The sequence below is a fragment of the Setaria italica genome, chromosome III (assembly GCF_000263155.2).
Source record: "Setaria italica strain Yugu1 chromosome III, Setaria_italica_v2.0, whole genome shotgun sequence".
In the NCBI taxonomy this organism is placed as follows: Eukaryota; Viridiplantae; Streptophyta; class Magnoliopsida; order Poales; family Poaceae; genus Setaria; species Setaria italica.
In genome coordinates this window covers 8,286,344-8,298,073 of record NC_028452.1, presented here as the reverse complement: position 1 = coordinate 8,298,073, position 11,730 = coordinate 8,286,344, and the positions used below count along the sequence as shown (strand labels likewise).

The following is an 11,730-nucleotide window of genomic DNA, read 5'->3' as shown; positions in this document are numbered from 1 at the left end:
GACGAGGTCCAACCCATTCCAACCCACCTCGACCTAGTAACCAAACACACGGTCAGTCCACCCGCCCATTAAAGCCGCTATCATCAACATATATAAAGCTTAAATAAATAAAAACCTATAAATTTAGAAATATCTCTTATATTCAACTCAAAAGCTATACACACAAGAGTGTTTGGATACTCTAAATTTTAGCACCTATCACATCGGATGTTTGATACTAATTAGGAGTATTAAACATAGTCTAATTACAAAACTAATTGCACAGATGGAGTCTAATTCGCGAGATGAATCTATTAAGCCTAATTAGGCCCTGTTTGTATACGCTTTTCCTAGCCATGCTTAGATTATAATCTAAGCGAAGATTTTCTCGCTTCTCGCTTTTCGCTTCTCGTAGTTCAAATCATTGAAGCGGCTTACCACATAAGCGAGAATCGGTGGAAATAAACAAAACGTTTGGCGGGATTCTCGCTTATTTCCACCGATAAGCCGCTTATAAGCGGATACAAACGGGGCCTTAGTCAATGATTTGATAATGTGGTGCTACAGTAACCATTTGCTAATGATGGATTAATTAGCCTTAATAGATTCGTCTCGCGAATTAGACTCCATTTGTGCAATTAGTTTTATAATTACCTCATGTTTAATCCTCCTAATTAGCATCCGAACATCCAATGTGACCCTGCTAAAGTTTAACACCTTATATCAAACACCCCTTAATTTATTTCTTACACCTAAGATAACACACATCACCTAAAAAGAAAAAAAAAGGAAAAGAAACATGTGTCACACTCCTCTTGGAGGCCTGCTCCTACAGGGTGTGTTCGCACATCCTGAAACAATATCGAGCCGAGCCATGAAACGTGCTGGAACAAAAACAAAAGAAGCCAAGCGTGTGGGTCCCCCCAACCTAGGGAAGGAAGGAACCCTAGACCCCTAGCCAAGGCAAAGGCAAAAAGGCGGGACGCGGGCCCACGCCACGCCTATAAATCCGATGCCTCAACGGCGGAGAGAGGAGACCTCACGAAGCCAGGCCACTCCCTCCTCTCTTCTCTCGACTCTCCCCCACCCGCGGCCGCAGCCATCGCACCCACCAGCGCCCCGCATATCTCCTCTTCCCTACTCCTCCTTGGCTCCTTCCCCAATCCATCTCTCTCCCTCTCTCTCTCTCCAACCACCCGCCGCTACCCCCACCCGTACGTGCACCTACCAGAGGCAGCAGGCGCGATCGCCACTGCAGCTGCGCGTCGCGTCGCCATGACCCCGACAGCGGCGGTTGCCGTTGCATTGGAGGCGCCAGCGCCGGTCCCAGCAGTGGTCGTCGTGGCCCCGGCACCATCGTCGACGGCCGGGGCCGCGGTGGCCCAGGAGGCAGCCGCGGGGCCGGCGGCGGACGCGGCGGCGCAGTCGAGCAGCGGCGGAGGGGGAGCGGTTGGCGGTGGCGGCTCGGAGCGGCGGTCCCGGTTCCGGCGGATCTGCGTCTACTGCGGCAGCGCCAAGGGGAAGAAGCCCAGCTACCAGGACGCCGCCATCGACCTCGGTAACCAGCTGGTAAGCAACCACGCCCATCCTTCCTTCCCGCTGCTGGCACCGTCTCCGACGCTTCGTGCTAGAGTACTACTTTGGGGTTTCACTTCCTCTTCCATGGGAGGGTTTTGCATTGGATACATTAATTTTACCAGGAACAAAAAAGGGGGCAAGTCCAACCAAATCCTTATGGCCTCGCTGATTGGCGTGTTCCGCTTCCCTTGGCTGATTTCATCGCGACGTGGAGGCGCATGATTTGTTAATTTGGTCGCCATGGGGAGAGAGGGTTTGCCGAGCTGTGTGCATCATCGTCTCATCGAGGTCATGGCCTAATGTCATGGGGGTGTAGTGGTCTACTACTACTGGCCTTATCATGAGCTGGCTAGTTTATCAGTGGGGAGAGGAGAGGAGATGTGATGGGATCGTGCAGCAGGGATGCATCTCTCAATCCGCCAGCCACCCACTGCCACGAGACAAAATTTGCTGCTCCACCATGATGAGACCGAAAGGCAATTTGCATTTTCCCTTTCTCCTTGGCATCATAGCCCTGCTGCTGCTGTGACCTCATTTGCTTGCCCGAATGCGCAAACATTTCCCTGCTCCCCCCTTGCTTGCATGCATCAAAGGTTCAATTCGATGTGGGCTCCTCTGACCCGATGACGTGATTGGACTAGACAATGCGACTAGTGTTTTCTGATTTTGTTTCTTCCTTATCAATCGCCTGCAGGTGGAGAGGGGCATAGACCTGGTCTACGGAGGGGGCTCCATCGGCCTCATGGGATTGGTCTCCCATGCAGTTCATGCCGGAGGACGCCATGTCATTGGGTTAGTATCCATCTCTATCGCTATCTCTCCATCTCTACGACTTACCTGCCTGGCTGTCTCCCATGCCGTTCTTCTTTGCTTGGTGCTCTTTTGTGGCGGTCTTGCTCTCTGGGCGCTTTGTTTCCAGCAACTCCCTGCTCCAGTATGGCAGCCTTAGCTGCAGAAATGGCAGCTTTGGGCAGGCAGGCAGCTGTTGGGGTCTGGGCTCCATTGCCCGTTGGGGGCAAAGGGGGGCGAGCCCCAAGCCATGCCGATTGCATTTGGTTTCACCAAAATGGAAGCACCTTTTCGGTCTTCTTTTCGAAAGGCTAGTTGGTTCCATGCTCAAAATGGGCGGTTAGGGGGTGCTCACCTGCAAGCCAGCGAGCAAGTCTTTGCCCTCTGGTTGAGGTGTCAAATTATTGGGCTCTGGTTATCTAGTCCAGTTCTTGAAAGGCCTACTTGCCTCTAGCTGTCTCTAGGCTTGCCAGTTTCTTTACATGGGATAAGGTCTGCTTGCCGCTCTGGTACTTGTTTGACTGCTTTTGCCTGAAATTAACGTGCCTTTGTGTGTGTGTGTTTTTCTCTTCTTTTTGGCAGGATCATTCCAAAATCGCTGATGCCCAGAGAGGTGAGTCAAAGGCTGCGATATGTATTTTGTGCTATTCCATGATACTTTAGTTCACATGCTTAGGCTTCCTCTGAACAACAGAATTAACATATAATAGTATAAATGGTTAATCTTTCGTGACAATGATGCATGTGTTGTCATACCAACATTTAATGTACCTTTTTGTTTGAACCGGTGAATCACTAAATGTAATGTATTTTCTGTGTAATGACGCATTACTTTACATAATTGAACTCTTTATTGTTAAATAAAACTAGATTTTGCTATGCTCATATGACCCACAAAAATCATACTACCTCATACATTGTTGAGTAGATATTTCTTCATGGAATGTACCATTGTTACTAGTACGGATGCCAGATCACTACTCTATTGATTATGTAACTAATAGTATATTTCTTCTTTTCCCTGTATGCGTATGTATGGAAATCGCACCTGGGTTGTAATGCTGGATTCTTAGCACCCTTAATTCATGCTTTTGTAGGTGACTGGAGATCCTGTCGGTGAAGTTAGAGCCGTTTCTGGCATGCATGAGAGAAAGGCCGAAATGGCTCGGTTTGCTGATGCCTTTATTGCATTACCAGGTCTGCTGGCCTGCTCAATTGTGTTCTTGAGTTAAGATTTGGGAAATTATGTATGTGTGCGCTTAATTTTTCTCCTATATCTATTAAACTGGCAGGTGGCTATGGAACCCTGGAGGAGTTGCTTGAGGTGATTACTTGGGCACAACTAGGAATCCATAAGAAGCCGGTAAAATCCATCTTTCATTTGTTTCTCAGATAAGATCATTCTTTGGAATTTAAAGGCCATGCTTATGCAATTGTCTCAATGTGCTGTCAACGCATTTTGCTTTAGATGTTTTAAGCATTGCTTATTTTATTAAAATGTCGTTAGAGCCGTTGTGATCTGATGCTCCCATCTTACTTCGTTCACATGTCGCTAAAAGTTTCATCCTCACAGCCACAGCAACCGGATTATTGGAAGCATTTTTAGTCAACATGTTATTGACATCACCACACCAGAATAATGCTGAGACCGTGGGTCATGCGATCTGCGTTCTTGATCTTTTATATCCAGCTCTAATAAGATACAGTCCATACTTTATGAATATTCCCACACAGCTACTGGAACGACGGTTGGAGGATCTTATACTGTATGACGTGTTGTATGCACAAGGCAATGTGTTGGTCTCTGTGTCTTAAACAATTGGTTAGTGGGATATAAAATGGCGAAGTTGTGAATGATTAGAACAGTCAAGTCCATGCTTCTCTTCTTTGTTTCGCTTATCTGTCACTATTATGAGCTTTTAGTGGCTCCACCAAATTGCTATTTATTTTGAGATGATATCAGATACGATTCTGTTGGTGTGAATGGATCATTGAACAATAATGTTGATGTCTCTTAGATTATCATTATGTACTGCTTCTTGGTAGCTTTCATGTAATTTCTTGTAAATTCATCACTAGGTTGGCCTTTTGAACGTTGACGGATTCTACGATCCTCTTCTGTCGTTCATCGACTTGGCTGTGAATGAAGGCTTCATAACTGAAGAGGCAAGGCGCATCATCATCTCAGCTCCAACAGCCAAGGAGCTAGTTATGAAGCTGGAGGTTCGTCTCTAGTGGTTCCACAGTTCATGAAGTTGGAGCTTAATCTTCCTCATGGGCTCATGGTATAGCTTATTCCCTGATTGTTCAACTGTCTGTGGCAGGAGTATGTCCCGGAGTATGACATCGGCTTGGTCTGGGAGGACCAGAAGCAGAATAGCTTGGTCCCTGAGCTGGAGTCCGGGATCACTTCATCCTAGGAAATGATCAATCTCATCTTCCAGCCTACTGCATATCCTAGTGTTATATATACATTATATATATAACTAACCGAAGCATGCCGCAAATATTTTGTTTGACTCCTAACCAAAGGAAGGGTAATTCTTGGAAGGAATCAGGGGGGCACCAGTGTGGTGGTCTCTTATGTGCTGGCATTATTGATAGAGGGTCGTTTAATTTAGTTCTGGTGGGCATATATAGCGTAGCATGGTTAGCAGACCTGTGCCGTAGATCTTGCATTTAGCATGTTATTAGCAAGCAGTCCAGTGCTGCGGAGATCTTATTTTGATCCTGGAAGGAATATAATACTAGTACATATGTTAACTGTCATCATCCAAGAAAAACGAGCTGGGTGGTGCGTCTCCATGCTTCCGGCTAGCTCCCGCTGAATTTTGTATTGCCCATGTTATGCTGCGTGCGTGCCATCTCGATCCTGATTGTGCGCAACGGTTTCTAACGAGCTCCAGCTGTGATTCGCACATATATTTGCACACGCATGATGATTGATCATGTGTTGATCATGTGCCTGATTGGGCTTTGCCAGATAGCAGGATGTATGTTTATTTGATGTCGATGGATACGTTCTGCCCGGGATGCATCTAGCCTGAACTTATGCAACTCTGAAGCATCGAACTGCTTAGCACTGAGGGGGTGTTTGGATCCTTAATGTTCATGTCACATCAAATCTTTGGAGGTTAATTAGGAGAACTAAATATGAGTTAATTATAAAATTAATTACACAGATGGAGGTTTAATTCGCGAGATGAATTTATTAAGCTTAATTAATTCATGATTAAGCACATGTTTACCGTAGCATCACATTGTCAAATCACGGACTAATTAGGCTTAATAGATTCGTCTCGCAAATTAACCTCCATTTGTGCAATTGGTTTTGTAATTAGTCTATGTTTAGTACTTCTAATTAGTATATAAATATTCGATGTGACAGGAACTTTTAATTCGGATTAAAGAACCAAACACCGTTTAAGTTGAAGAATCACTAAATACCCTGCGGTTATCAAAGCACTTCTCACCTCAAACAGATCGGACGTGAAACCATTGATTTTAACACAGGCACAATAGTTCCGTAAATGATGATGTTCCAAAACAGTTTGGGTCATTGTCAAACGTATAGAAGTAAAAAATGGTTAGCACACTTTCTCGGACCAAGTAAAAAAACAAAACTGAAGAGAAAAGTGCCCCATTCATTCTGGAGAAGGATATGGCCTACCAATTTTTCTGGGAAAGGACGTGCCCGCTCAAATAAATATTGTACGGGGCAAGAAAATGTCCAACCCATTTTTCTGACTGAAACCAGGACAATGGCCTTACCATAATCTTTTGGGCCGTCAGCCATCCTCTCATCGCTTCTGGTAGCCCATAAAGTCGACGGGCCTGCTGTGATGCAAACAAGGTCCAACAAATCCTTGTGCAAAATCTAAACGTTGCAAGGCATTTATTCCACTAAAAATTGAGCAGCACTCCGACTACAATACTAGTACTACCAATTAATCCCTGCCATACCAATAAACTGAGCAGACCAAATTGAATTGAGTAAGCCGATTGCCCTTGTCTGCTAGTTCCGGTTTGCAAATGCTGAAATGCTTCGGCAGCGAGGATCATCCACGTCAAGATTCAAACCACGCCGCCTCACACTCACACAAACAAAGCTTCCATAGCGATAAAATCTTTCGCTGACACCTGGGGGCCCACTGACAGCCCTCAGGATCGGTTCTACCAACCAAAAGCGAAAGGGTGTAGTGTAGGCTACACAACACAAAAGTACGGCCGTGGGCCACGTACTGGGAGCCCCATGATTTTTCTTGTCTCGCTGTTGCATGCATTCCAATCCTTTTGGTGAAGTTCACTTCGTGCGTGTTTAGTCGAGGCAATTAAACGGAGAACGGGGGAAGTAGAAATCATCTATCTGAGTCACCACTTGAGAGATCATCAGCGTGCCGCTGCTTTGGGCCCACAGTGGCCGCGCCGGCCGCATAACCCGTCACCTCTGTAACAGCGCACCGCTGCCGCTGGGCCCTGCCTGCCTGTCTGCGTGCGCTGGCCCACACCGGATCGGGCCCACCCGCCTCGCTTGAGCTGCTCCCCCCCCTTCCTTCCTGCTCTGCTTGCTTGAGTTCCCTCCTCCCACTCCCAGCGCTCCTCTCTCTCTCCACTGCCACTGCCGCTCTCCTCGCAATTCCCACCCCGTCCTCGCCTCCTCTCGCCGCCGCCGCCGGTTCCGATCCCTAGCCGCGAGCCGCGGCTGCCTCGCGATTTCCGGTACCGTGTCGCGGTGAAGCCTACCGGTTCGCGGGAGAGGCGATGGGCGCCGGGAGCTCGGCGCAGCGTCGGAATGTGAGTCCGCTGGGCGAGAAGGGGACCGGAGGACGCAAGGGCTCCGCCGGGACGGGCTGCTGGATCCGCCTCTGCGTCTCACCCTCATCCTCCCGCGCCAAGGTCGACACCGCCCTCTGCGGCGCCCGTGCCTCCGGTAACGCCTTGTTTCTCGCTCTCCTCGCTGATTGCTCGTGTGTGCCGGCTTTTTTTGAGGGAATGTATGCTTGTGTCCGTTTGTGGATTCTGTGCCTGCGCTCGGTGTCGGGGAATTGCGGGAGCTTTAGCTGCTCTGTATATGATCCATGTCACTATCTGTGTGTCTCTGCGACGGAGGAATTAGCAATATAATAATGTGTATGACCCATACACATGTTATTATCTGTGTGTCTCTGTAGCGGAGGAAATGAGAATAATGTGTATGATCCATAAGTGTCATCTGTGGTGCTGGAGCCTGGGGTGCTTTGTGTGCCTATGCAATTTAATTTGTGCCAAGCTAGTCCGCTACCACAGATTGTTGCTTGGATGGTACAGGTTGAGGGGGTGGCCTATTTCAGACACCGTTTTTGCAATGCCGTAATTTTTTCAACTGTTTATTTCGCAGGATGATTGTAGATTTGTAGTCTGTTGTTGTATGATCCCTATGTTCTGTCTGGGTGTTTGCGACGGAGGAAGGCCTTGCAGACTATGCTATCAGGGAATACTGTTGTGCTATGCCATTCCTACCACGCTAGTCTCCTCATGTAAACTAATGCTCTGATGGCTCAACTTGATGGACCGGTCTATTTCAGTTTTGCAATGCTGTAGTTTGGAACAGTTTCATGGGCTGAACAATTATAGTTTAGTTTGCTTAGATGCATATACATGGTTTGGAGTGTTGTTTTGAGGTGTATGAGCTAATGATTGATCGAGGGACCATGGCCCCTAGTCGTATGGACAGAACAGGCAAGTAGGAAACTGTTCTTTGATTGGTTAGTTTTTGCAACTTAGTGTTGCACTTCTAAAGTGACAATGCATGGCACACTGGTAGTATACGGCAAGGGGGCTTTATCACTTTATGCTAAAGGTGATGTGCATGTAGGACTGTACAAAAATAAACGGACGATTGGGCTTTTATCCACAAGTTCATGCTGGGGTCCTGCATTTTTCCTGAATTAATTGGAATGTGCTTCTACAAGGTTCCGGGTGCCATAATTTTGCTTCAAGTTAACATGAGATTAATGATGGCATATTTCGTTCACTTAAGCTTCACAAAGCATATGTTTTAGCTTGTTGCCTCATGCTTGGAGAATAACATGCTTTATTTGTAGCATGTTTCATTGAGTCAATCCAAGTTATGTCTTTTTATTGGTTTTGTCGAAGGTCTGTCAATTACCTGATTTGATATTTATGTTTATTCATGCAGAAACTAGAGGAAAGAACGATTCTATCCAGAACCAACCTGTTCGACAGATAGTGCCAGCTTCGGCATCGCCTAGCAAAGCTGAAAATGTTTCAGCCCCATCTATAGTTGCAGATGGGCTGACAGTAGCATTCCAATTACGGAAGTTTACTTTCAATGAATTGAGGTTTGCAACCAGAAACTTCCGTCCAGAGAGTCTTCTTGGTGAGGGAGGGTTTGGCCGTGTCTACAAAGGTTGGATCGGAGAGAACGGAACTGCCCCTGTGAGACCAGGCACAGGTTTAATTGTTGCTGTTAAGACCCTCAATCGTGAGGGACAGCAGGGTCACAAAGAGTGGGTGGTACGTTTTTGACCTGTCTTTAATACATAGCGGTATGAACCACCATTCTTTGTATTGAAATCTTCTATCTTCTATGGACCTTTTATTTTCTCAGGCAGAGGTCAACTTTCTAGGAAATCTACAACATCCAAACCTGGTGAAACTTATCGGCTATTGTATTGAGGATAACCAGAGGCAGTTAGTGTATGAATTTATGCCCCGTGGAAGTTTAGAGCACCATCTCTTCAGGAGTAAGCATCTGACATCTATTCCATCTTTAATTCTAAAGCATATGTTACTGCTTTGCTTAGGAGTGGCATCACTGGCCATTTTTAGGCATATATGCCCTTACTTGTTACTGGTATTCACAGAAGATGTGCACAGCCTACGTTTATGACATCACCATTGTTTATGAAATCATTATGCTCTAGCATAGTAACATATAAAGTTAACCAGATTGATCATTTCAGAAATACAGTAGTTCATTTGTTGTAAAAAACTTATATTGAAAGCGGTGGCGTTGATACATAGTAACCTGTATCATGGTATATTTGACCCAGAGGCCGGAGCTTATAATTTTCTTTTTCTTTATATGGGTTTTTTCTGTTTTTCTTTTCCCACCTGCCATAGCTCATACATACTCATAGCCTGCAAACTTGTGAAGATATTATATCCCTGTTGTGTTCTTGTTAAAATCTTTTTGTGCTGCGGCCAGCTATACAAGAGCATGTGTTAGGCCTTGAACATCCAGGTTACGCACCTTCCCATTTTGAAATTTTGAAATAATGCGAAGTTTGCTGGTTGTGACTTGCTAGTTGCCAGTCATCCTTTGTTCCTTTTTTGTTATTTCTTCATGGTACTGTGTTATGTTGATCCACCAAATCCATTTTGGTTTTGCAGTTTTGGTGGATTTTTACTAACTTATTCTTTTGTGGAATAATTCTGATTAAATAGAGGCAGTGCCACTTCCATGGTCCACCCGAATGAAAATTGCACTCGGTGCTGCAAGGGGCCTTGCCTTTCTCCACGAAGAAGCTGAAAGGCCTGTTATCTATAGGGATTTCAAAACTTCAAATGTTTTGCTTGATGCAGTATGTATCTTTTTAACACATTTACTTGTTAGGTTATTAGAGGACTCTTGTGCCTGTCCTTTGTTTGACACATTCCTCCATCCAGGACTACAATGCGAAACTTTCTGATTTTGGTCTTGCTCGAGATGGCCCCATAGGTGATAAGACCCACGTGTCCACGCGAGTCATGGGAACGTATGGGTATGCTGCGCCTGAATATGTTATGACAGGTGAGGTGATCATTGTTCTTTTTTGAGCAAAATCATCGAATTGTGTTCATTGAGTAATTTTGGACTCCCAAACTATTGAGTAATCCTATCGAGCATATATCAAAACTTGCATTTTGGAAAGTTTTACCGATTTGCAACAGCACTTTTTTACATATAGAGTTATTTGTGTGCATCAGTATGAGTACTGTTACTGTAGCTATCCATCCAAGTGATATATTCTGTTTCCTTCCTCATCTAGGTTAATAATTTATTCTGGAAACATAGAGGTGGTCCTTGAATAAAAATTGAGTGATTTGACAAGAAAGATGCAGTCTGTATGCAAAGGTGTCATCTGTCTGCCACATTTATCTCATGTACCATACCACACCATCTTTGTATTATGTGATTACAGATATTTATGGTGCCCATGTGCAGTCTAGGTTGTGCACTAGCTGTCAAGTTTGTTGCTATATTAAATGGTCAGAGAAACGATTATGCTAGCTGTGAGGCGGCACTGGGTTGAATTGAATTCTCTGCTTTGAATTTCAAATCTTTGTTTGGACACCATTCAAATTACCATCACAAGCAGGGTATAGAATAAACACCACTCAAAGTACCACCCTGATGTGACTGTAAATTTGCTAGGTTTCAGTCCTATTTTATGCATTGCTAAACAAGTTTCCATTTGCAGGTCACTTGACGTCGAAGAGCGACGTTTATAGCTTCGGGGTGGTGCTGCTGGAGCTCATGACGGGCAGGCGATCGATGGACAAGAACCGGCCAGCAGGGGAGCACAACCTTGTGGAATGGGCCCGGCCCCATCTGAAACAAAGACAAGGGTTCCAAGCCCTGATGGATCCCAAACTTGGGGGAAACATCTCCATGAAAGGCGCGTACAAGGTGACCCAGCTGGCCCGTGCCTGCCTCACCCGGGATCCCAAGGCCAGGCCTCTGATGAGCCAGGTCGTGGAGATCCTCAAGCCTCTCCCGGACCTGAAAGACATGGCCTCTTCATCCGGCTTGTACTACTCCTTGCAAGCAGAGCAAGCTGCAAGGCTAGGGTACCCTAGTGGCAGCCGGAGCATGAGCCCGCAGAGCAGCTTTGCGTGGAACGGGCAGCAGCCGATGAGGAGCCTCTCCCATGCCCCCCGTGGCCATGCTTCCCCGTACCGGCCCCAAGGCCATGCCTCGCCGTACCTGCAGTTGCCCAGGAGCAATGCCAAGTAGCTCCGGTGAGAGTGCGTTCTCCTAAGTCAGTGACTTGTCATCATTACATACCATTGAAGATTAGAAATTGGCGAGGTAGGTAATTTAGGCATGTAACGTTGTAATCTGCTTCTGTGTTGTGACGACATAGTCGACCGGGCAAGAGACTTTTCCTGCATCTGCAGAGAGGTTAGATTCAGTTATAGTAGACAATTGAGTTTCTTGTGGGAGAGGTGTAGCTCTGTTACTACTTGACATAGTGGAAGTTGTACATGGTCTGGTTAAGTAAACTGGAGGGAGATGCAGAAGTTGAACTGGCCAAGATTTTGGCTCCCCTGTATAAAAGGTTTTTCTTTGAGAGAGATTCTAGACTCGCCCCGCAGCGTCAGTGGCTGTGCCTATCA

At 46.1% G+C, this 11,730-nt stretch overlaps 2 protein-coding genes across 2 annotated transcripts; both read left to right on the top strand.

Annotated features, from left to right (window-relative positions):
* Positions 1-1,033: 1,033 nt before the first annotated feature.
* Positions 1,034-5,115, top strand: LOC101766458 (cytokinin riboside 5'-monophosphate phosphoribohydrolase LOG-like). Its single transcript, XM_004960968.3, has 7 exons — positions 1,034-1,548; positions 2,252-2,349; positions 2,929-2,959; positions 3,444-3,543; positions 3,639-3,709; positions 4,426-4,569; positions 4,671-5,115. Exons 1-7 carry the CDS (start codon positions 1,255-1,257, stop codon positions 4,764-4,766), a joined length of 834 nt encoding a protein of 277 aa, XP_004961025.1. The 5' UTR covers positions 1,034-1,254; the 3' UTR covers positions 4,767-5,115.
* Positions 5,116-6,925: 1,810 nt separating this feature from the next.
* Positions 6,926-11,728, top strand: LOC101766053 (probable serine/threonine-protein kinase PIX7). Its single transcript, XM_004960967.4, has 6 exons — positions 6,926-7,276; positions 8,525-8,862; positions 8,957-9,092; positions 9,796-9,932; positions 10,018-10,141; positions 10,812-11,728. Exons 1-6 carry the CDS (start codon positions 7,108-7,110, stop codon positions 11,345-11,347), a joined length of 1,440 nt encoding a protein of 479 aa, XP_004961024.1. The 5' UTR covers positions 6,926-7,107; the 3' UTR covers positions 11,348-11,728.
* The last annotated feature ends 2 nt before the right edge of the window (positions 11,729-11,730 follow it).

What these genes read in the sequence shown, in the direction of transcription:
- LOC101766458 (XM_004960968.3), top strand. Translation starts at nt 1,255, where the DNA reads ATGACCCCGACAGCGGCGGTTGCCGTTGCATTGGAGGCGCCAGCGCCG. An exon ending in TCGACCTCGGTAACCAGCTG is followed by an intron (nt 1,549 to 2,251) that starts GTAAGCAACCAC and finishes AATCGCCTGCAG; the next exon opens with GTGGAGAGGGGCATAGACCT. An exon ending in AGCTAGTTATGAAGCTGGAG is followed by an intron (nt 4,570 to 4,670) that starts GTTCGTCTCTAG and finishes TGTCTGTGGCAG; the next exon opens with GAGTATGTCCCGGAGTATGA.
- LOC101766053 (XM_004960967.4), top strand. Translation starts at nt 7,108, where the DNA reads ATGGGCGCCGGGAGCTCGGCGCAGCGTCGGAATGTGAGTCCGCTGGGC. An exon ending in CTGCGGCGCCCGTGCCTCCG is followed by an intron (nt 7,277 to 8,524) that starts GTAACGCCTTGT and finishes TTATTCATGCAG; the next exon opens with AAACTAGAGGAAAGAACGAT. An exon ending in CAAATGTTTTGCTTGATGCA is followed by an intron (nt 9,933 to 10,017) that starts GTATGTATCTTT and finishes TCCTCCATCCAG; the next exon opens with GACTACAATGCGAAACTTTC.